This window comes from Rhododendron vialii, chromosome 3a, assembly GCF_030253575.1.
Source record: "Rhododendron vialii isolate Sample 1 chromosome 3a, ASM3025357v1".
Taxonomy (NCBI): domain Eukaryota; kingdom Viridiplantae; phylum Streptophyta; class Magnoliopsida; order Ericales; family Ericaceae; genus Rhododendron; species Rhododendron vialii.
The window spans coordinates 31,831,132-31,856,296 of NC_080559.1; the positions used below are offsets into that span (position 1 = coordinate 31,831,132).

The 25,165-nt window shown below is 37.0% G+C and overlaps 2 protein-coding genes across 3 annotated transcripts; both read right to left on the reverse strand.

Moving 5' to 3' along the window:
- Nucleotides 1–3,197: 3,197 nt before the first annotated feature.
- Nucleotides 3,198–6,352, reverse strand: LOC131320002 (protein TIFY 10A-like). The gene is made up of 5 exons (XM_058350518.1): nt 5,940–6,352; nt 4,837–5,032; nt 3,941–4,215; nt 3,784–3,844; nt 3,198–3,522 (listed from the first exon to the last, which is right to left on the reverse strand). Exons 1-5 carry the CDS (start codon nt 6,106–6,108, stop codon nt 3,396–3,398), a joined length of 828 nt encoding a protein of 275 aa, XP_058206501.1. The 5' UTR covers nt 6,109–6,352; the 3' UTR covers nt 3,198–3,395.
- Nucleotides 6,353–22,961: 16,609 nt separating this feature from the next.
- On the reverse strand, nt 22,962–24,194 carry LOC131320008 (uncharacterized). 2 transcript variants are annotated; one of them, XR_009198089.1, is made up of 2 exons: nt 23,787–24,194; nt 22,962–23,667 (listed from the first exon to the last, which is right to left on the reverse strand). XR_009198089.1 is itself a non-coding variant. In XM_058350523.1 (2 exons), the coding sequence occupies exons 1-2, from the start codon at nt 23,909–23,911 to the stop codon at nt 23,178–23,180; spliced, it is 360 nt and encodes a 119-aa protein (XP_058206506.1). In that variant the 5' UTR covers nt 23,912–24,194; the 3' UTR covers nt 22,962–23,177. The 2 variants fall into 2 exon arrangements, 1 of the variants encoding a protein (XP_058206506.1); XM_058350523.1 differs by having other exon boundaries at nt 22,962–23,412.
- Between the last annotated feature and the right edge of the window lie 971 nt (nt 24,195–25,165).

Below are 25,165 nucleotides of genomic sequence, written 5' to 3' on the forward strand. Positions count from 1 at the left end.
GTAGAATGTTCCGTGATGTCAATAGAGTGTTAGGTGATGAGAACTCCATACCCTTTGATAATCCAATACGTTACCCTAAATGGGCAGGCCAATGTACATAGAAGAAAAGCATTTTCGGTCCATCCCCTGACCACTTAAAATGATGCGGTCGGCCGGTAAGGCATGTATTGATATAAAGTAGTACGGAGTAGTATTTTATGAGAACCATATGTCCGGACCAACTTACACGCATTTCGAATCATATTGTTCACTAGTGGGGTTCCCATTTAAATTCTATGAACCGGCCCAAACGGAGTTGATAGACGTTACGAGATAGCAAACCTTTAAGTCCCAAATCATAACCATCAGGCCAATCCCTTCGGGCTACAAATAGATATTTCTTTGTAGCTCTCTTGTGTATAATATGAACAAAGAAGTGAGAGAATAAGGTGTGTAATTTAAGAGATAGCTTTGATGACTTGGTTCAAGTGGGGAGTTTTAATCTCTTGTAACTCTCACTGAGAGCAACAGCAGCAGACTTTTGTATTTCTTACTTTTTTTAGGTAAAGTAGAGAACCAAATCTTGAAAACAGCCCTACAATTAGGTATTAGCCCATGTATTATACCCTACATTAGGGTATTTAAAGTACTCCATATTTTTATTTCAGCTGTGTACTTGTGAACTTTACTTAAATTTAAAATTTTTGTCCTTATTTGATTTTTTTCACATTTGTTAGTTTTGCGTCAAACTTTTGTTGGTTACTAATTCGTTTCGACGAGAGGAATCATAATTTTTTTTTTTACTTTTACCCAATTATTTTAAGAAATAACCACTTTTTAGAGCAAAAAATTGAAATTTTTTTTGTGTGCTAAAAGGTGATTCTTTCTCAAAATACTTGAGTAAAAGTAAAAAAAAAAATTCCAATTCCAATTCCTCCCGTCAAGACGAATTAATAACCCACAAAAGTTGGCTCAAAACTAACAAATGCAAAAAAAATTCAAATAAGGACAATTCTCAAATTTAAGTTAAGTTCGTAAAAATGCAGCTGAAATAGAGATAAAATACCTACCGTTGCTATAGTCTGTAGAGGTGAGGGAAAAAGTGGTTGGGTAAAATTCAAAAGACAACATTTTGAATATCCATGTTAGTACATTTTATTGGTGCACTTGCTCTAACTCATTTATTTTCCTTCATTGACAGCTATAAGGACAAGTCTCATTTGAAAAGTCCAAATGTGGAATCAAACCAACTACATAACATGGTAATTCTTTTTTCTAAATTTGCTTTCTTAACATTTGAATATGTGTAGCCAAGCCTAAGGAGTGGTTCTAAGCAAGAATAGTGATGGTTCATGGAATCATATAATCCCATTAGCACACCTAGAAGTGTTCTGAAATATCATATTTTGAAAAACGCAAAAGTGCTATGGGTACACACCGATGGTGTACGCCATACGTACAATGTTTATGTGGCAACTGACTTGATTAAGTAATGGGACACTACCTCATTTATTTGCAATCTAGGCAGTGTACATATGGCGTACATTTTGAATTGCAAATAGAGGAGGTCGGGCCCCATTACTTAACCAAGTCAGCTGCCACGTAGGCAGGGGTACATCTTGTGTACACCACCGGCGCTCTTATAAAGGGAGATCATTTTTAGGATTATTAATGTAAGCACCATAAACAACCAACCATGACAGTGGTGAAGATCACAAATAACCATTTTTGGCAGACAATGGCGACCAATCACTAAAAACAACTTTTTTTCTCATTCCATACATTGACTCTACAGAAAAGCAATTAGGTCGAAAGAAAGAGATTCCAGTTGTGAGATAATCTTTTAAATGGTCTCAAGAATTGAAATAATATTCAAAGAAGAGTATTAAAACATATGGAGTTTCTTTTCGTATATTGTACGACTGATCAATCAATTCGCTAGGACCATGATTTTTTTCTTTTATATATAATAAAATAATAAGAGAGATTTCAATTCTAAGAACATTTTTTAAGAAAAAATGACAGAATAATAGTCAATCATGGTCCTAGCGAGAAACATATTCTAAAGAAAAACTAGAGTTTCTTTTCATATAAGATATGACTGGTTCGTCTTCGTAGGATCACGGTCGGCAATTGTTTAATCGTCTTTAAGGGAAAACCATTGCTAAAATTGAATCATATTAAAAAATGAACATATTTAAAAATTAAAGTTTCTTTCCTTATATTGGAGTATGACTAAAACCCATTCGCGAGGACAATGATTGACAATAGTTTAATACTTGTACTATGTCTTTTTGAACGAAGGGAATTGACTTCTACACTCCCATTTTTACCACATACATTCTTTTTTTTGTCCTTATTCATGTGAATTTACCTTTTTACCCTTTCATAAGTTTAATTTTTAATACATTAAGGGACAATAGAGTAAATTCACACTAAATAAAAACAAAAAAAGAAATGTATGTGATAAAAAATGAGTGTAGAAGTCAAATTCCTTGACTGAGATACTAAATTTTGCTTCATCAATCACCATCTTTCACCATGTGAAAGTAAAATTCTTACAGTAATTTTTTCTCCTTTCACGAAAACAAGATCCCAACAATCTAGGCAAGTTCTGTACACCTTCTATTCTGTCAATGTCGGAAAGCAATGTTTCATACTTCGACTGAGATCCCCTCTTCGATCCGTCTGTTCCACCCCTCTCGGCCGTTGATTTGTCAGATCAACGACTAAGAGAGATGGGACAGACGGGTCGGACAGGGGATCCAAACTCTGCGTACTTCTTTCCCATTTCTGCTATTATTCTTTGCACTTTTTTCAGCTTTAACTCAACAAAAATGTTAGGATACACACTCGAACCATGAAAATGTCCATGAAAGGAAATGAACGGTTCACGTTCATTTCATTTCATAGACATTTTTCATGTTTGGATTGTCATGTATTGTACTACTTCAACTCAAAAATCAACATTGTTTTGTCTAGGTATCCCAAAAGGGTACCTCAAAAATACCCCAAAATGAGAAACCAATGGTCCAGATTCCCTTTGAAATGAATTATTGTCCGGGATATTTTTGGGATACGTAGAATTATTGTTCTAGCAAGTAGCAAGTCATACACTAAGAAATTCCTGTCCAAACGTTGCCTTTGCTCAATATTTTTGCAAAATCATGGATGCATTCGTTCTGCCACAGATCCACCAGATGAGATAGGGAATAACATTTGGGACTAACGAATTCACTAATATAACATTACGGAAGACATGGAGTTTCTGTCGTTTATTTAGTCACAGTAACTAATACTACTAAGATTGGAGCAGTTAGGTGTGCCAGGCCCTGTAAATCCTAAGCCAAAATGGCACATAAACAGATAGAAAACTGAGGTAAAAACGGCTGACAACTGATCCTAATGCCAAAGAATCAGTACATTTGTCCCTCGAATTGCACCGGAGATTGAGCTGCCAAACCGAGCCATGTCTTGTTTTCAGCCGGTTTGGGAGGAAATGCCATTGAGTTGCTTGTTACGTATGGTGCTCGTGCCGTGATTCTGTAATAATGTCATAAGATATACAAGAAGATTAGTCTCCCCTTCAACAGAAATGTATAAATTTATTAATTAATCGACTATTTTCTAAATAATTATGGACATATTTTTTGCAAAACTGATTTTGAAGCTTCAAACCGAACCCTGAAACACAAGTCTAAGAACACTTTCACATTTCCAAGGCATCTTCCACTATGCTAACAAATCCAACTAGCAAAACATTTCAAACACGTTCGATTGGGTCTGGTTTCTTAAAATTCCTACCTATCTTTCCTCTTCTCCAGAAAACGGGTGAGTGAGGCTTTCCTTGCAATTTTTGGCAGATCTGCAATAGAAACAACAAACCCACATGAGATCTCTGAAATTCCAATCCTCCCAATCATTCCCAAAGAAATCCATTAAGGCCAAAATAATAGATTACCCGCAACGATGGGTTGAGGAGGCCGCTGGACGCGCTCTTGTACCATGTTGGTTCCAATATCAGACAGAATGCTTGGGTTAGTGGGAACCATATTAGTAGGTTCGATTGGTTTCTGGACCGGTGTGGAGGCATACGTGCCCAGATTGTGGGAGCTTCCATTGCTAGCTAAAAGCATGATTTCTTTTGCCTTATCTGCTGGAAAATCGTTGAACACAATCACTCGTCCCCCGTAGAATATGGTCATTGGAGCAGTTCCTGGCTCTGACTTGTTACCACTGCACATGATCCACAAATTATAGTCAGTTTACTTTAGCGAATGAAATAACTAAGTCCTAATTTTGACAAGATGAATTAACCAGGTCATATAAAAGAGCGTATAAGTACTGAAATTTGCGGTACAGACTGAAAAATTGCAATTTTTTTACGAATTCATATCAACCCTGATAATTTTCCAAATTTTGAGGTGAAGTATTACACAATAACCACATCGTCGCAGGCGTGGTTGACAGAGTTAACCAGTTGGATAATCTCTGAATCCATTTGGTTTTGATTGAAATGAACAAGTATGGACCCAACAAACATGCAATTAGGAAGCCGCATTGACTTACTCCCTTGTATTCTATACAAGCTGTTCAAAATTAGAAACAGGCACTTGAAGCTTAACATTATCATTATCAAGCCTCGTCCATCTAACTCTCCAGTTATTTATCAGCTTAGAATCTTCGGACTCTTTCCATAGTTATGACATATTTTCCACCGTAACGCCAAGTTACCGACAATGTCCTTACCAAACATAGGAAATTACTGCAATCCAACATATCTACCTCATTCTGTTCGTGGGCATATATTAGTAAATTCATGAAAGAGCAAATTGATATGGAGGAGTATTAACCCACCAGGAATCAACCTTCTTGGAGATCTCTTCCTTGACTAAACCAGAGTTCTGGGGGAACAATTCCATAGATGTGAAATTCCGAGACATCATCAGGGCTGTGTTTCGGGTCGAAGCACCCGAAACATCGCCCAATTTGTTAGCCACTGGGAATAAATTCATAGTGGTGGCTGCCGTTTGAGGGGAGGTCTCGGGGATACCTGCAACATTTCCAAACAACAGGCGGTACATCATCAGATCGGTTTCAAATCTCGAGACGCAAATCGCATTGTGAAAACACATCTATACTTTATAGTTGAGGGTAGATCTGCGATCAATGACCGGAAGATATTTCAGACGACTTTGACCTTGAACGAGTTGTGAGGATAATATGGAGGGCAAATAGGACACGTTGAATTAATTTCAAAAAATGGACTAAAAATTCGGATCTCACATTTCAACCTGGTAAAACAAGCATGTTTGATTCTAAGATGTGGATTCCGCTCAGATGTCAACAACCAAATGCAACGTGCAGTTTAAATTAGTGGCCCATTTCTTTTTTTTTCATAACTCAGGTGTCAGAGCTAGTTTTCGCACACTTCAACTGGAAACCAATCTCACTGGCAACCAATGAAAAAACTTTATGTAACGGTTATTTGTACAGCTGTCTCACATGAATTGAGACCTACACATACATGAGCCGCATCATATTTTGATAGCACTACAGTCCCACTTTGAACATCTGAGACGTTCTACTATGTAGGGTCTTGGGGAGAGGACGCGTCTCCTTTTTTTTCAAGTGGAATAGATGTGTTAATCAAGTTTGGATGGTTTGAGCGAGCGATATGAAATAAAGTTTAACACTTTCCTCTTGCGTGCAGCCCGTCGTATGGAGGTATGTAATGACGACGAGGTGAGAGAATTGACTCGGGACAAAAATCTCAACCACATAGGTGAGACACCCATAGCTCTCCTATAATGTTAGAATTCTCAGAGGTTTCAACAAAAAATTGAACTACTCATGAGCGAGGCAGCCTCTATATTAAATCAAACCAGGTTTTAATGACTTTTTAACATCAGAATTCGAAACAAATCGCGAAAAAAACAACGAAAATTACAGCACCGTACCGTTCGTGTCGGGACCGCGAGTCATCCCGAGGGAGAGATCCCCGAATGTGCCCTTCTCCTTCAAGTACTGGCTCAGCAGACTGCACGTCTGCGTGAAGTTAGTCGACTTCTCCGGCGCCCTCTGGCCGGCAAACCTCCCGGATTCCGAAAATTCCGACGAACTCGGCATCCTCGGTACACTCAAAAATATTCAAACCCACCACTACTAAATCTATGGCTTAGACTTGGAGAGAGAATTAGCTGAAATCGAATCGAAGGTGTCGATGGTCGAGCTAGGCTAGCTTTTTATGCACTCTCTCCTCTCTTCTCTCTCTCTCTAGACTCTTCTGTTTGTTTCTCTCTCTCTCCTCTATTGGGTCCGGTAAAGCACACGAGGAATATATGGGCTTTTTTTTGGGGTGGCAGGTGGGTGAAGCAGTCGCTGTCGCTTTATTTTGGGTTTCTTCAAAACAATTTCAATCACGTGTTCTTTGAGTTAGAAAATTCTGCCAAATACGCGTTTTTTCTTCCCCTTTTTCAACCGAAACAATGCCCTTGCCCTTGTGACATATTTACGACGTTTGCCCTCTGTTCCCCTCCGTCACTAGTCAACCTCCGGTCGGGTCGACACCTCCTTTTCATAGGGGAGAGGTTTGCCCGTCCCCTTCACTAGGAGTACTTTTTATTCTTCTATATTTTATTGGTCAAAGATAATCAATAATACTCTGTGATCTCGTTTGATTCACAAATTGAAAATGATGGGATTAACAGTCCTGAGATTAATAGTTCCTGAATTATTTGTCCTGGATTAATTTCATCCATAATTTCACCCAATTCCATGTTTGATTCGCGTGAGATTAATTATGGGATAAGGAATAGTAACTTTTTTTTAAAAAATTCAAAAACATTTTTCAAAAAAAGAAACTTTTGAAAAGTAAAAATTTTAAAAACAAATAATTTTGTGAAACATTTTTATTACAAAACAATTTGGGAAAAGTTTTTTTTTTTTTTGAACTAATTTTTGAAAAAAAAAATTCTGAAAAAAGTTGAAAATCAATTTTCTGAAAGAAAAAAAACTAGCTTTTGAAACTTTTTTTGAAGAAAAAGGTTTTTTGAAAACATTTTTCAAACAAAATAGTTTTTGAAATCATTTTTTGAGAAAATAAAGTTTTAAAAAACATTTTTCGTATTTTTTTAACAAAAAAAATTTTCTGAAAACATTTTCGAAAAACATGAAAGTTTTGAAAAAAAAATTTTTAAAGTTTTTGTAAAAAAAATTTGAAAAATAAGAAAGTTTTGAACATATATATTTTAAACACAAAATTTCAAAACAATTTCTGAAATTAATATTTTTTAAAAACATTTTCTGAAATTAATATTTTTAAATTTTTAAAAAAAAACATTTTCTGAAATTAATATTAAAGAAAATAATTCTAAAAATACTTTTTGAAAACAATTCCTTATTTGTTAATCCTACGTAATCCCACCTCCCCCCTATGATTATTTAGTACCCCCATATAGGGATAAAATTAATCCTGGGAGTAATAATCCCGACAGTCATTTCGGGAACCAAACGTGAGATAACTCAGGATTAGGTACATTTTAGTCCTATCCCAGGCAATTAATCCGCGAATCAAACGAGGCCTATGAGTACAACTGCAAACGAGTCGAGCCGAGTCGAACTGAGTTTTATGGTGTTCAAGCTTGTTTATTAAGTTTTTAAAGAACACAAGCTCGAGCTCGAGCTCAGTGAAAAGTTAACGAGTCGAGCTCGAGCTGATCAGGCCTTGGCTTGACTCGAGCTCGAGCTTGTTCACGAGCTTTAACGAACCAACGAAAAATGTATATATATCCTCGCATAGGCCTAATACAACCAACAATATTTTTATTGTGAAGGTATATATCTTTCATTTTCTTATGGAGCGGGAGGGTAATAATGTGCGTGTGCTCTTGCTTCCCTTGGTTGACTAGAAAGTGAAAACGGAAAGAACAAATTATGAAATAACAATAAAAATCCTAAACTTAAGTATATATACCTCGGCTCGGGAGCCGAGCTAATCCTAGCTCGAGCTCGGCTCGTTTACAAAACGAGCTGAAAAAATCGGCTCGAGCTCGTTCGTTTAACTTCTGAGCCGAGCTTGAACGAGTTACTAACGCTCGTTTGCAGCCCTATCTATGAGTACCAATACTTTTTACCCGATCAAAAATGAACGTCCAAGTTTGGTCTAGATTGCAGATGTGCGGTCCAAGTGATCGCAATTGTCGGAGAGTATTTTTAATAATCTACATTTGTTTTCAATATTTTACCCGTAAAACATTCAACAAATCTGAATTATTGATTGTCAATATGAGCGGTTCAATTGAACCACACATCCTTTGACTGCAGAGAAACCGAATCTGTCGGAATTAAACCAGTACTTTGTTTTATTACTTTCTTCACCTCAAAATAATCGATAAGTAAGTTTATTCAATGAACTACACAGACTACCAGACCATCTCTAAAATATTTGAAAATGTTTTAGTAAAGTTAAAATTGATATTTCGAACTTATGTTTAATTTGAAATATGATCTCAAAGAGACCTTTCAAACATGACCATCCAAATATTGTTTTGTAAAATACAATCTTGAACTACAATAGTCAACACTTAAATCACAATAGACGAGGGAATTCTTTTAAAGCTATAGTGAAGACACGAAATAGAGTTTTATAGAGTTTAATAAGATCGTTGCTAGTGCTAGAGCATAAAAAGCGATTAATTATTTTTTTTAAAGATTGTTAGCTTTTGATGTTCGAGGTCTTCTTGGTGATGCTTCTAAGGTGATATGTGCTTGCTATGATAATCAATTAATGAATATTTATCTTCGGCAAAGACTTTTCTTGAGTAGATTGAATGATCCTATTGTAAATGTAGAGCACACCATGCGTTCCATTTTGATGAGATGTATAGATCATTCTAGTAGTTATAATTTATGAATTATCCACAAAAATTCTTGATTGTGCATTATCATATTTTGAATAGATATTTCGAAAAATGTGTAGGAATTATTAGGGGTGGGCGCGGGTTGGGCTTGACCTCGACCCCGAACCCGACCTGACAATGTCGGGTATAACATTTTAGGACTCGTAAACCAAACCGAACAAGGGTAAGAATCATCCGTGAGCCCGATTTTTTACGTCAAGTTGAGTTGGTTGTGTTTACCCTTCGGGTCGAGTTCGACCCAACGGGTAAGGAACGCACAAACCCGAAACTCGTTTTTTTTTTGTTGTTTAAAAACCCAACCCGTACGTGACCGAAGCACTTGTTCGAAGTCGTCCGAGACCTTTCGAGTCGAGTCAGGTAGTCGAGGATTTTGCACAGGCCTAGGAATTATGAACAAGGATAGGGACCAAATAAAATCGCATGTTACCTTTACCCTATAAATATTACTTTCTTTGATAGTCGGCAAAGTGGGACCTAAAAAATGAACACAAATTAGTAGTTGTCATAAAATCAAGACCTTACAACAGGAGCCCCCACATATTTAAACTCGTCTGTTTAGTCCATCACTGCTCATTGGGCTCTCTCCAAGTCACATAATCCGCGAGCGCATGCATGAACAAGAGTGCAATCGTAAAAACGTTTTCAAAATACATTTCGTTTTACAAAAATTCGCTAGTCCGATGACTAATAAGAGGGTGTTTGGTTACCCTACTTTTTGGCCTTTCGTATTTTGGTTATTGACTTTTTAATTTTTGGAATTTTGGTCAGAAATGTGTTTTGAATATGGTAGAATATTAACCGAAATAAAATAAAAAAAAGTCAAAAAACTTCTCTCCCCGTGCTTCTTACTTCTCTTCTCTAAACCCCGAAACATCAAATGAGTTCTAAGAAAATGGGTTTTGAAAATAAGTAACCAAACACGCCGACAATAGGAAAAGGAGATACTAATGAGGAGTTTTGAAGATTAGGGAACCAAACAACCCCTAAGGGTGCGGCACGTTTTAAACTCTCTCCTGTAGTATGTCTCTTTACCTGGACCCAGACGGCGTCAGACATTGGTAATTGTTACCCTGCGGTACGGCCGGAGTGGGGGCCAGGAACAGGAAAAGCAAAACGGCAAGTGCACCTTCCTCCACCCAACCCAAACCCGCCACGTGTATTCATTTCCGCGTAAAGATTCACAAAACCAAACGCGGAGGGAATGCCGGAGTTGCTGGGTGGCACATGCTTCGCATTCCGCACGTATCCACGTGGCACCGTTTCATTTGCTGTTGAGGGAAAACATTTTTCTCTCGTGACTTTTGCCTTCCCGTTTCGAAAATTTTTGAATTTGATTTTTGGACAGGGATAAACTTATTTGCGGCCGAGCCAGAAATAAGGCGTTTGCAGCACGAGAAAAAACGACAGCGTTTACTAGGGAAAAACTTGAAAAGGGCACGGTTCCGCGACACTTATATATTAAAAAACATTGTTAAAAAATTAATTGCTCCAATTTTCAATCTGTTTGAACAGGTATGAAGATCTTAACTTTTTGATTATTTTATCCTAAAATATCATTATTAATTTTTGACTTTAGGACTTTCAAACGAGAGCCCTAAGTTTTAGAACTAAATGAATAGTAGATTATTTAGGGTTCTCATATGAGAGCCCTAAAGTCAAAAATTAACTATGACCTTTTAGGATGAAATTATTCAAAAAATACGACATTCGCAACGGTTCAAACGGATTCAAAATTGAAATACTTAATTTTTTAGACAGTTGTGATATAATATTAAAACTGGATTGGCTGTGATGCCCAAAGGCGATATTGATGCCCCTGTTTTTTCTGGACCTTGGATCTTCGTCTTTTAATCTCAATGGTTGGATCCATGTCATTCTCTCTCCAAGTATTGCCATAGTTTGTAGTAAGCATTACCATATTTTTGTGGTAAGTGTGACCATAAAACATACTCCCTCCATCCAAATAATGTTTAGGGAGACTTAAAGAATAGTTCTCGTGTTCAACTATTTGTAAATTTTCATTCGGCATTTTTTGAACAGTTATGTTTTCATCATTTTATATGATAAATTACCTATATTACCCTTTAATATAGATATTCATATGTAGATGTATATTTCATTCCTAAATTATGGGAGACGGACTGTTCATTCCTAAATTACCTATATTACCCTTTAAACAGTTATGTTTTCATAAGTAGATGTATATTACCCTTACGGGAGACAGACTGTTCATTCCTAAATTCGTGGGATTCTAATATTTATAGTTACCTAAAATTATGGGTTGATTAATGGATAAAAATGGGGGGAATTTTCAAATTTTAAAATTTTCAATGGATATATTCTAAATCATTCTCTCTCCTTAATTTCATGAATTTTTAAATTCTTACTTTTCATAAATTTTGGTAAATTGATTGGAGGAAAATGATATTGGCACTCAAAAAATTGATGAAAGCACTCCAAAAGAAATAAAGAAAAGTGGCTTTGAAATTACGCTGATTTTGGAGTGCCTACATCAATTTTTTGAGTGCCAATATCATTTACCTTGATCGGATTATATTATAAACTTACGTGAATATGGTTTGACCAATTTCATGAAAATTCATGATTTAGTTAAAAAAATATGAATACACCATGTTTTATTCATGAAATGTTGTGTTTGGATTTGGATTTCAATTTTTTTTTGAAAAATAGTAGGGGTAATAAGTGTAGAGAGATAGGGAGAGAAATGTTGAAAGTATGGGGAATCTATGAGATATTTTTTGAAAAATGCTTTTCGAAAGCATAGAGAACAAGGCAGAAAATACATGAACAAATTAATAAAAAAAAAATTAAAACGTGAATAAATTAATTGAAAAACATGAATACAACATGTTTTTAATTGACCATGAAAAACATGAATAAATTAATTGGCCATGTTTTTCATGAATACACCATTAAAAAAAACATGAATATACCATTTTTATTTATGAAAACACAACAATATGAAAAATACACCAGGTTTGAAATAAAAAACCGTGTCAAAGAACTAATGGAGCTTACTACTTTTAACTCTGGATTCTTGTACATAAGCAATATCAACAAAAGTAAAAAGCCTAGACTGAGCGGATCAAAATAAAAAATGAAAAGCCCATACTCCCCAACCATCTTAAAGAGTTTAAAAATAGAGAAAACGAAGAGATTAGAGATTCTGAGTTATCTTTAAGTTCCAATCTTCCGTTTTCGGAGGCGGTCAATGATGACGGCGGTTGTGGCGGTGGTTCAGTTAACGAAACGGGTTGCTGATTCATAATTCTTGCTGACACAAAATATTTCAGGCTGATTGATGGAGATAATTGAAAGCGTAGAACCGGCGACGAAACTGCCATGAAAAATACTGCTCTGGTGGCCGCCACTGAGATATTTTGGGCTGATTGACGAAGGATATTTTGGGCTGATTGACGAAGACATGTTTCGCGGCTCGCCTCCCACCAAAAGTTTTGGGATTTGATAGGGGTGCTTACCTAAAATTATGCTACAGCACTTTAAAGATTATTTTTTGTCCCAAAAATCTCTACCTATACATACATATATATTATATATATAATAGTCAATACATCTATATAATAAAAGGGCAAAATTGAGATTATTTAAAAGTTGGGATGAAAACATAATTGTTCAAAATGACCAGGATGAATACTTACATGGGATGAGGTTTGAGGATGGATATTTAAAAACTCATAATGTTTATCCACTCCGCAAAACGATGATGTAAAAATAATATAGTTTTTGCAAGAAAAACTCCAATTTTTTTCAACAATTCACTAGATATCAATGAGTTCTTTTAATTTAGGAAAAAATATTGATTTTTTTTTTTGGGCAAAATTTTTGCTTGAAAAAAATGCATTAATTTTGAGTCCAGTAAAGATATAGGTACCGACGGCTGCGCCGGGTCGTCTCTGGCCACTGGACGGCCGATTCGAGCATATACATATATACACGAAAAATATGATGTTCAGATTAAGCACCTTACACACATCAGATGCCGTTGATTCCCGCGTTGGGCCTTTCGGTTTTTTTTTTTTTTTAAAATTGGGACGGCTAGAATCGGCCGTCCAGTGACCGGAGACGGCCCGGCACGGCCGTCAGTATGGTTTTGGTCGGTGCACATAGCACCACTCTTCTGAGTCCTTGTTTTACAAACTAGACAAATATTTTGGGACAGATGAAGTAGTATGTATAGTCTTTTTTCGTGGTAAGTAAAAATGCAATTTTTGGAGAAAAAATTGCAAAACCACCTCTTTTTTAGCAATTCCAACTTACTTTTTGTGTACTATGATTTTGATTCAATGGCTGATATTTACCTATTTTTGATCGAATGACTTAGTAAAACTGGGCATCATAGCAAAATTATTCATTTAAACTAGGGTAATGCAACTCTTACATATTTACATCAATTATATTACGAGATTGCAATTATCAATAAAATGTAATCCTACGTATTTGTTGAATTTTATTGTTTCACTTTAGTTATAACTGTTTGACAATCTTCGTCAATTATGAAACAAATGTCAATAATTTTTAAAAAGAATTGGCACAGACACGACACCGCACGAGAATTGAAACGGGCACGGCACGACATTTGGGAACTGGCACGGAATTAGCGTGCCCACGCTAGGCCGGGCCGAGCATATTCCAAAATGTACTGGCACGTCTCGACTAATAAACTGATTGGACTAGATACGACACGAAACACACTTGACACGAGACTAAACAGGATGGACCACACCACACGACCCAATTCACACCTCTACCAGTAATCCTTCCCTACCCCATTAAATGGGGGGACCAGCTTTTGAAGTGACTTCAGATATTTTTCCTAGTTTTGCCGTGTGTTTTGAATGAATGGACCGACACCGCACGACCCCATTTATGTATGATTTTCATGGTAGATGATGGAGTAGTATACTCTGACACATCTATGGGCTGTCACGGGTTTGAGAACTGACGTGTTCTGAAAGGTTGTCTAATAAATCCCACCACGTGAACTTCGTGTCTCCATTGATGTGCGACGCGAAACGACCTTCCGTTGTAGGGAAAAAATCCATGACCGCCCCCACCGCAAAAAAATCAGTCCAGCCATGAAGTACATTATTACTCTTGCAAATACAACAGGGATAATTTTGAACACACATTTTTTACGAGAAATTTTAATTAGATCATGTGGCTTTTAATATCCAATTTTCATGAATTTTTATACGACTATTTTACCCATCGAACTCTACAAAATAAACCGTTCGGACCATATTTTTACATTTGAGATGGAGAATATTTTGAAAGCACTACAGACCTGAAATACCTTGGGGTCACTAGCCCCCGGATTCAGAATATTTCCACCCACGGGTTGCGGGCCTACCTTGGGAAAATTTTCCTTTACATATTTAACACAGTAAATTGCTATCTACTTATAGAAAACTTCTTTATGGAGGCTTCATGACGCTCCCACCACAAAAATTCCTTTGTCCAGAGGCCATATATGCAAACGAATTTGGGGACACAGGGCTCTAGTGCATGATCGGATCCGAGTTGTCCGTGTCAGCGATCAATTGTCCAAATTTTTACGTCGGCAATGGACGGCTCAAATCTGCATTGATCGCATAACTGCATTCGGGCTAATTCACATGCATCTACCTAGTTGTAGGAGATCAATTATATGGTTCACTAGCAGAAATTTTGGAAATTCTATGGATACCGAACCAAGCACACCGACCATGGCCACAGACACGCGGGGCCCACTTTAGGCCCCGCACGGATGATCCAAGCCGTTCAATAATTTTAAAATAAAAAACTGAGTGGGCCCGTAAAAAATTAGCTCAATCCGATGTGTGTAAGTGCTTGATCCAATTTTTTTATTTTTGAAAAATCAGGAAAATGGAAAGATTGGATAAAAATTGAAATACTGGATTGAGCACTTTATACATATCGGATGGAGCTGGTTTTTATTGGTCCCGCTCGGTTTTTTGGTTTAAAATTATTGAACGGCTCGGATCATCCGTGCGGGACTCGAAGTGGATCCCACAAATAGTTGGTACGTACGATCTGTGTATCCGAAGCATCCTCCCAGAAATTTACTTAAAATCGGAACAAAGGTCCGCATGAATTTATTTTTGGCCACACGTTATACGTCAGTGAAAATTAGGGGGAGTTAGTAAAGAGGTCCGCACGAATTAAACCACAAGGGAAAACATAATCGCATTTAAAGTTTTGAACCTAAAATTGAAAAGAGGTCAAATTTCTATATTCCAATTATCAACAAATACCAATGGACTTCTGTCTCAGTTAGTAACACTCCTGTTCTTCCAATAAGGGAGGTCAAGGCTCAAGTTCCGTTGTGGGTATTTGTAATTCGGACTTCGGATTGGTGCTGTATAGCGGGCAGCACAGTGCTGCGCACACTATTGCACAGCACCATCTCCTAATTCTTGAATTCAGGACTGTGGATCATACCTTTTGAAATTCTGTGGATTAACCTACCAACACCCGGTCAATCCCGCTGATGTATATAATATTGGCAATAAGTTCTATCAACCAACAGATCAACCCACACAAGAAAGGTATGAAGTCGACTTGTAACTGTATTGCTTTCTTGTTAAAATCACCAACAGATATAATCAGTCCAGCAATGATTCTGCCTTGTTTGGTTTGCTTTTTGAAAAAAAAAAATTCAAAAAAAAATTATTATCTTTACCTTCAATTATCATTTTTATTTCTCTTTTTTCTCTCAAATCATTATTTTCATTTCTCTCCTTATCTCTCTACTCATTACTTCTATCTCCAATGGAGTATTACTCTAATTTCTCTTTTTACTAATTACTCAAAAACTAAACTCAAAAACTTTCAAAGCACCATTCAAACAAAACAGAAGTATCCAATTTACATGAATTTTTATATGACTATTTTACCCATCAAACTCTACAAAATAAACTGTTTGGACCATATTTTTACACTCGAGATGGAGAATATTTTGGAAGCACTGAAGACCTAAAATATCTTGGGACTGGCCCCCGGATTCAGAATATTTCCACCCACGGGTTGCGGGCCTACCTTCGAGTATTTAACACAGTAAATTGCTTTCTACTTAGGCTCCGTTTGTTTCGACGTAAAATATTTTTTCTAAATTGATTTTGCCAAAAAGAAAAGTTTTCGTTTTTGTTTTCAAGTGTTTGGTTGATTTGCAAACTATTAGCCTAACACATTCATTAAAAAAAAATTCTAAAATTGGGCTGACAATAGGTTCATTAAAAACGATAAAACCTCATAGAGTCTACAGTTACCAATCGGGAAATCCCGATCGGAATCCCGACGCCCCGCTGGGCACTCTACGGCCACCGAATGGCCGATCCGATCTGTCTAATAATTCTAAAAAAAAAAACCGAGTGGGCTTAGTGAGAATAAATGGCATCCGACGGGTGTAAATGGCCGATCCAAGCACTCCTTTTTTGGCCGATCCAAACACTCCAATTTTGGCCGATCCAAACACAAAAATGGAGTGCTTGGATCGGCCACTTACACATGTCGGATGCCGTTTATTCTCGCCAAAGCTCACTCGGTTTTGTTTTTTAGAATTATTGGACGGATTGGATCGGCCTTCCGGTGGCCGGAGCATGCCCGGCGGGGCGTCGGGATTCGAATCGGGATTTTCCGATCGGTAACTGTAGACTTACTCATAAAACCTTGACTAAAATAACATGGTTAAACTGATATGCAATCTCTCTCTCTCATTGAACCTTAAAAACTGCTGTGTATGAGAGAGAGAGAGAGAGAGAGAGAGAGAGAGAGGAGAGATGGGTAGTCAAATTTATTCACAGAAGTTGCGTGTGTCCCGTGAGTGTGTGTGTGAGAGTGTCAGAGTTTTCCAGAAAATAGGTAAAATATTCACAGAAGTTGGGTTGGGACTAAACTCAGGAAAAGGAAAATGACTTACGCAAGTTTTCCACAAAAGTCAGTTTACGCCATCTCACAGAAAATGTTTTACGGGGTAAAATATTTTACAAGAAAACATTTTACATCGAAACAAACATTTAACAAGAAAACTTTTTATATTTTACAAGAAAATATTAGTTTTTTTTTCCTACCAATATTGTATAGATCAGTGATAGTTAGCAAAATGTTAGTATGTGAGTTCACAGAAAATTTAGAGGCTATCCATAATCTTAAAACCTAACATCGTTCCTCACGGGACTCGAACTTCTGCGTCCACTAAGGAGGAGGAGGTGAACTTTCCACCCGTGCTAGCGTGGAAGTTCTATTAGTTAATCTTTACTAACTTGGAAAGCGGTCTATTAAAACTCGCATGACAATAATATACTGTTTCATGAAGACGTGTTCGAAATGGCAATGATTACCCCTTACACTTTTTAATTGCGCACATATATATATATATATATATATATATATTGCAATATTGTATACATCAATGGAAAGTAAGCAGGAGAATTAGTTAATTAGTTCACAGGGAGTTCCGAAGCTATCTATTACCCTGAATCTTAAACGCCTCTGAAGAGGCTCTAACCCTGATCGGTGACCTCCATTGTGAGAGAAGACTAAAAGATAACCGCTGGACTACAAGCCCTTTGGTGCGTGGCTGCGGTTGAAACCTACCCACCTTAGAATTTAATTAAATAAATTAAACAATGCATGTTAATTTATAGGAAATTAAAATAATTAATAGCTCACGAGACGTAATAATTTAAAACACCCATGTGCATGGTTTCTAATTTCTTATTTAAATTTTGTAGTACGTCAAAAACATATGGTTGCGTGGAAGACTAGACTAAGTTCATTTATGGTCTATGCATGTGCATAGAAGGAATAACCCCAAATTTTCTTTCTTTCTTTTTTTTTTTAAGAATTATTTTTGCGAGTTCAGACTAGGGGTGCAATCGAGCCGAGCCGAGCCGAGTTTCGGCATGTTCGGGCTCGGCTCGCCTCAAAAACAATGAGCTCGAGCTCGAGCTCGGCTCGATAGGTATTTTCGGAGCTCGAGCTCGGCTCGTTCGGCTCGTTTATGAAACAAATATATATAAATATATATATAAATAAATATAAATATGTAAAAATATATATATATAAATATATTATATAATCGAGCTCGCGAGCCAATTCGAGCCGAGTTTCGACTAGCTCGAGCTCGGCTCGTTTATGAAACGAGCTCAGGACTCGAGCTCGAGCTCGGCTCGTTTTTGTCTTGAACCGAGCCGAGCCGAGCCGTTATCGAGCCGAGCTCCGAGCCGCTCGCGAGCGGCTCGGATCGTTTGCAGCCCTAGTTCAGACCCTTTGAAACTCCTTATTTTATGATATATATATATATATATATATATATATATATATATAGAGGAATTTTCAAGTGAGGGATCCCTCATTTTGTTAAAATGAGGGACTTTCATTTTCCGATCAAATTTTGAAAATCCGAACCGTTCAATGTGTGTAGAACGTAATTTTAAGGGTCCCCGCGAGAAATCAACAAAAAAAATGACCGGGAAGGGCGTCATCCGAGCAGTTTTTTTTGAACCGTTCAATGAAAACTGCTCGGATGAAGCCCTTCCCGGTCATTTTTTTTGCTGATTTCTCACGGGGACCCTTAAAATCATGTTCTGATCACTTTGAGCGGCTCGGATCATCGAAATTCAATCAGGAAGGGGAGTCCCTCATTTTATATATATGGAGTAATTGTTTGCTTGATCTCGAAGTTAGAAAGCTTTAAACATAATCTCGAGACAGCTACATGTAACCGAAAAATGGCAAGGCTGGAATGGTATAAAAAGATCGTGTTTGGATCATGAATTTATATACTAATATAAATGAAAGGTAGCCTTGTAGGTTAGCTATACTTGTTCTATGATTTTCATCCTTATCGCATAACCAAATTCATGATCCAAACGTACCCTTATTATTATAAAGTACAAAACCCTGCTAACCACACATATATCTGTGCACAAATTATATACAAATTTTATTGTGGGGCCCATCACAGGTCCTATACAAACTATCCGAGCCATTCATTGGATGTAAAATATTTTTTCAAGGGTCTCCACAAAAAAATCAGCCTAATCTAATACCTATAGGTGCTCGATCCAATCATCTAAATTTTCGTTCAAAATTTCGGGTAATAAAAAGTTAGATGATTAAATCAAGCACTTATAGATATTGGATTGAGCTGTTTTTTACGGAGACCCTTGAAAAAATATTTTACATTTAATGAACGGCTCGGATTGTTTGTGTGAGACCCGTGGTAGATCCCACAACAAAATCTATGCACAATCTACGCACACATTGTCTGCGTGGACATATTTACTAGTACAAACCATAATAGGAGTATTTACGTAAATGGTTTTCCAACGTAAATAACGTAAATGCAAAATGGTGAACTTATTACAATTGAGGAATTCACCGATTGGCCTCGATCAACGAGCTTTTGGTCTTTGGTTTGAATTTCGCCCACGTGCTACTATTAATTTATTAATTTAAGCGGTGAACCGGTCCATACGGGATTTTACACCCAATTACATATATTGTAATTCTTCCCCATATTAGTTGACCATTAGCCCGATCGAGTATCGACTTATATACAAATGAAATAAAATAAAATAAAATAAAGACAATTGCCTTAAAAAAAAAACCCGCATAATTATAAAGTCAAAAGTGGAAGCTGCTAAACATATAGATACACACATGTGCAAATGTATGCATAGGAGAGCGGTTAGAATGGAATTGTGGTCCAAAAATTTGAACAAGATTTAATTGGTTCTTTTTTCCAATTATTTGAAGTGCATGTGGAGAATTTGGTGTACCAAACGAACGTGGGCTGTTCGAGTTCATTTTTAAAATCATCATAACCTTCCAATGCAGCCGGCACTCGGGGCTTATTTATAATATCAAGTGCGTGCACACAAGTGGTTGATTCAATGAATAAAGGATTTAGATTTTTGCCTCGCTTAATGATTTGATTTCACTTTTCATAGTATATCTGTTTGGTGGGGCTAAATTTTAATTCTTTAGCGCTCAGAGCAGATAGGGAGAACCGCCTTGATTTACGCATTAACGTGTGTGTGCAGCGAACGAGCCTTAAATGATATACGCCTCGAATATTTTTGACACGTCAAGGATCGTGAACAAGTTCGAGTTTGGCTCAAATCTAGGAAAGCTCGTCTCGTCAAATTTGCATTGATTTCGCTTAAAAATGTAATGAATGAACCTGAACATTCTAAAATCCGGCTCGATTTGGCTTGTTCGCAGACTTATTATAAATAAATGACAAAGTGGAACTAAGGTTAATGTTATTTAATGAGTAGGGATGCAAATGTGCATATTCATTTGGAAAAGAAAATGGCAAGTGGGTTGTAGTTAGTATTATTAGATAGAGATTCCATCGTGGAGGGAAAGGCCAGCAAAAAAAACGTGAAAGTGTCGACAAAGAAGATGCCGTATAAGCAAATAATTACTCCTACTACTTAAAATCTCCTTTTCGGTTAGAGTTTGGAAAATAATACTAGTGGAGTACTGCAGAGCGAAGAAAAATTTCTCAAAAAATTGATTTCCCAAATCACCTTAAAAGTCGAAAAAATAGTAGTAGTGCGTGTTTAGAGCATCTCCAATAGTCTCAACAAAAATTTAAGCAAATTGGCTAAAAAATGACCAATTCTCTCCTTTAGCTAGCCTCTAAATTTTTGCACTACCTAACAACCTATTTTTTTTAGGCTATTCAAACCCCATTTGCAGAATCAGGAAAAAAAAAAACCCTTTACATTTTTTTTTTTTGGGGTAATTAAACCCATCTAGTACATTATTATACATATATGTATATCTTGATACGGTACAAACCCAAATCAACTTAGGGCCACCCCAAATCCTCTACCTCCGGCACTGTGCGTATACCCACCCCTCTCTCTCTCAGGGCCGGCCAGGGCCGGCTCGGGCAACCCCCGATAAGGGGCAATAAAAAAAAATAAAAATAAAATTTATATGTATACAAAAAAAATTAGAAATCCAACAAAAAATATATTTAGGGGCATCATTGTACAAATTTTTTTTAAAAAGTAAATATGTATGGTTTCCACCTATTTTAAAAAATTATGATACTTGAGAAAATTAAGAGGATAAAATAGAGGTTTTTACATACCTGGGGTAAATAATAGATAAAAAAAAATTAGGAGGACAAATTATTAAGAGAGAAAATTAGGAGGGCTATCAGATAAGAAGAAAAAAAGAAAAGGGACGCTATAGCCAAAACAAGAAGGGACGGATGATGTAATTTAAGCTAAATGGACAATATAATCTTGTTTTTGTCCTTTTTTTTTGGTTGCTTGTATGTCTTTTTTTTATACTTAACACTAGTGGGCAACGAGCCATGTTATTCGCAATAAACATTTGCAGATAACCACATAAGAAAAATCTCGTTTGGGCCCATTCCAGGTCCCATAAAAATCTAGAAATATATCCATAAATTTTTTAATATTATTTTATGGGACCCTGAGTAAGTGTGGAGTACATTTGAATTCATATAGGTGAATTGAGCAGTTTCGCTCAACGAATCCAAAAGTAATATTTACTGATTGATATCCCTTGATCCGATTTTTTACATGGCCCCATAAAATAATATTCAAAATTTTTTTGATATTTTTTAAGATTTTTGTGAGACCCGGAATGAGCCCAAACGCATTTTTCCTTGCGTGGTTCCTTGCAAATCTTCCTTGCGATTAGAATTTTCGAGTGGGCAACTAATCGAGTGGACAACCAAGCGAAAGATCGGGCTTGAGCAACCCAAATGTCGGGGCCGGCACTGCTCTCTATTCATATACCTATCGTTGCTGGTGTCATCAAATTTGTTTCCACCATCGTCGATTTTGATTTCGATTACGAAATCCGTCGTTGTCGATCTGGACCAGAGAGAGAGAGAGAGAGAGAGAGAGAGAGGGGCAAGCGAGGCTGGAAAACCTTGCCCCATTCGGCGAGCTACTGTAGCTCCCAAGCAAATAAGTGAGGTTGGAACGAGCCTTCTGATTCTGTGATTTCACTGTTTTCTCGTCATTTTTGTTGAGATTTGAGCTGAGGCGAGTCTCTCGGAGAGGCTCCAAGTAAATTCTTACGAGTATTTCCCTTGTTTCATTTTCTTTCCCTGACAAATCTAAAAGCAAAACGGGTCCTACTATAACTGACCGACAGCAGGCCGACACGGAGAGTGGAAACCGAGGGGAAGTCGGGGACGATCAAGTATTACACCGACGAATATGGACGCAAGTTAAAGCCTAGTTTAGTGTTTGAGTTTAGCTTGTAAGCCTAAAACTCGAACCCGAGTTGAGGTTCAACTGAGCCGAGCACTTAAAGAGCTAAGTCAGGTTTATTTACTAGTAATGCTTTGTTCGGTTAATGTGTTAAATTTTTTTGGATTTTATTTTGGGTAAAGAGTTGAGAGAGAAATTAGAGTAATAATTGGAGATAGAGATAATGAGTAGAAAAAGATAGAGAGAGAAATGAGAATTATAATTGAAGATAATGGTAATAAGTGAAAAGAGAAATAAGAATAGTGAATGGATATATGGCTAATGAGTGGATTTGGAATTGAAATTTTATTTCTCCAAAACATGAACTAAACAAAGGCTTAGTGAGTCAGACTGAGCCGAGTTTTAAAGTGTTAAACTTGATTCATTTATTCAACGAGCCTGCTCGAGCTTGGCCTAATTACTATTAAACAAGTTGAGCCGAGCCAAGCCCCAATCTGCAGCAGCTCCATGTGTTCGCCTTGCTCGCGAATTGAGCATTGGGCTTGGCGAGAATTCATCTGCAGGCCCAACGGGCTGGTACAGAGATGGGCGGGCAATCTAGAAATATGAAAATTGAGTCGATCGACCATGGGCACAACATTTTGCACAACTATTCTAATGTAGCATTGTTTCATTAGCTATTGAGTGCAATGCTACGTTACAACAATCAACGAGACAAAGCCACATTAGCAGTTTTTTATTGGTAAAACTAGCAGATTCCGTTCCGCTAAGTTTCTTATTTTTTGAGTACTCATTTTCCTTATTCCATCAACAGAGGACGACAAGATGTACTAGCAGTGGGTTTAACATAATAGCTATACAGTAAGTGCTCCTTGTGATGCACCTTTCACCTAGCTTTGGATCTCAGCTTCCTTCAGTGCAAACATAATCACAAACACAGTTAAACAGCACTTAACCGGCCGATACAGAGAGAAATTGGAATACAGTTCTAACCAGGAAAGGAAACAAAGGTCAGGCTGTCTCAGAAATTACAGCAGCATGCGCAATTAAAAATAACCCCTGCACCACGAGAATGCAGAGAAAATTCATTACCATGATTGTGTAAGAATTCCGATGCAAAACCGGACTGCAAATAGCCTGGGTGAACTTGATAGCCCACACTATGTCTGATGAGAGCCATGTAGGCATGGCCAACATAGTATGAGACAGGATGTGAATCTACTGCAGACGGAACCAGTCCAAAGCTTCCTTTGTTCCTATAAAAAGAAAAATGGAACGAAAGCATGACCTAGTGGAGACGACATTTGAAGTCCGTAAGCAGAAAACATGAGTAAAGGGAGAGGGGGGTTCGAGCAGTTAGGCACAGATGGTAAGACCACTGTAGCAACAGCTCCAAGGAAGGAAGGAAGGAATGTAACGGCACAGATAATAACCAGTAGATCACTGTAGCAACAGCTCCAAGCAAGGAACGCATGATGTAAAACAAACAAGACTGATAATGCCAATAAAATCTGCAGAATTCATGCAAGAGGAGGGGAGAAAAATGATAAAAATAGTGACTCGGAATCTCTGATTTATTCCAATACTTTTACATAGAAACATAAATTACAGTTATCAGAAACTTGCATACTCGAGTGCTTTTAAGCAACTGGCATTGAAAGAGATTAAAAAAGCATCAAAACCTACATACAAGAGTATGAAAAATCTTATTACGACCTCATAATACACCGGGAAAGAAGAAAAATTAAAGCTCATGACAGATAGTACTACAGCTGTGGCATGAAAAAGAAGACCATACTACCACAAGTTCAAGTCCAGCTACAACCACCCACAGACACAAGGGAATGCTAACTTCATACCCATCTCCAAAGCATGTTCATGTGTCTTACTCAAGTCGAGTTTCCAAAATGCAAATCAAACCAAACCATAAATCGAACACATTCATAAAAGATCTGACTGAATCTTTTTACGTGATGATTGTAAGCCTACCAAATGTACAACCCTCCTCCTTTCTCCGAGCTTGGGATCGGCTGTGTAAAAGAATTTAGGCGGAGTTAAAATATTGATACAACGAGAAAAACTTTCTCTCACAATACATCATATTTAATTCAAAAAATAAAAATAAGTACTTATTTTCCCTTGGCGGAACGGAGCCTGACAGTTTGTTGCTCACATTGTTGTACAATTTTTTTTACTTAGGCTATATTTGGTAAAGTTGTCAATTTTTTATTTTTCGTTTATGAAAAACAAGAAATGAATTTTTGTTTATTTATTAAAAAATAAAAACAAATAACATGTTTGGTAACCATAATAATTTTTGCTTGTTTGTTTTTTGGGCTGCCGAAAGTGTTTTCAAAACAAATGAAAACGCAATTTTTGTGTTTCTAGAATTTCCATAAAGTAGTGAAATTTGATTATGTATTTCGTAAACGAAAACAATAACGCAAACATGTTTATGGTGTCTATTTCAAAAAATATTGGAAACGAAAATAAAAAACTATGAATTTTTAAACTAAGAGAGCTTAAAAATTCATCTTGGAATTTGGGTTGATATTCAACAGAAGCAACCACCAGGGATTTATGTAGAATTGCAGTCTCCTCAGTGCAGGAAAACATTCACACGAGACAGAGATTTCACCCCAATGGCCGGGAAAATACAAAATAGTTTTCTCCCTTACTATATAGTATAATTAGCGGAGAAGTCAAGTGCAATCTGTGATAGAAATCAGAAACCGTTGACACCAAAATCTGTATTCAAATAATGCAAAGAGAAGTTAACCGTCAGAAAAGCTACGTGCACAGCAGCTTTTACACAGCAGCTGTGCACAGATCTCATTTTCTCCCGGCTCGGGTCGCACAAAGATGATCGGAGCCGCTCATGTTATTCTAAATATGTTATTTAAGGTCTCTGTAAAAAATGAGCTTCGTTCGATATCGTTAGAGACGTTAACAAAACACCTAAAATCACTTCAGAATTTAGGCCCTGTGCACGTAGCACAGCTCGTTAAC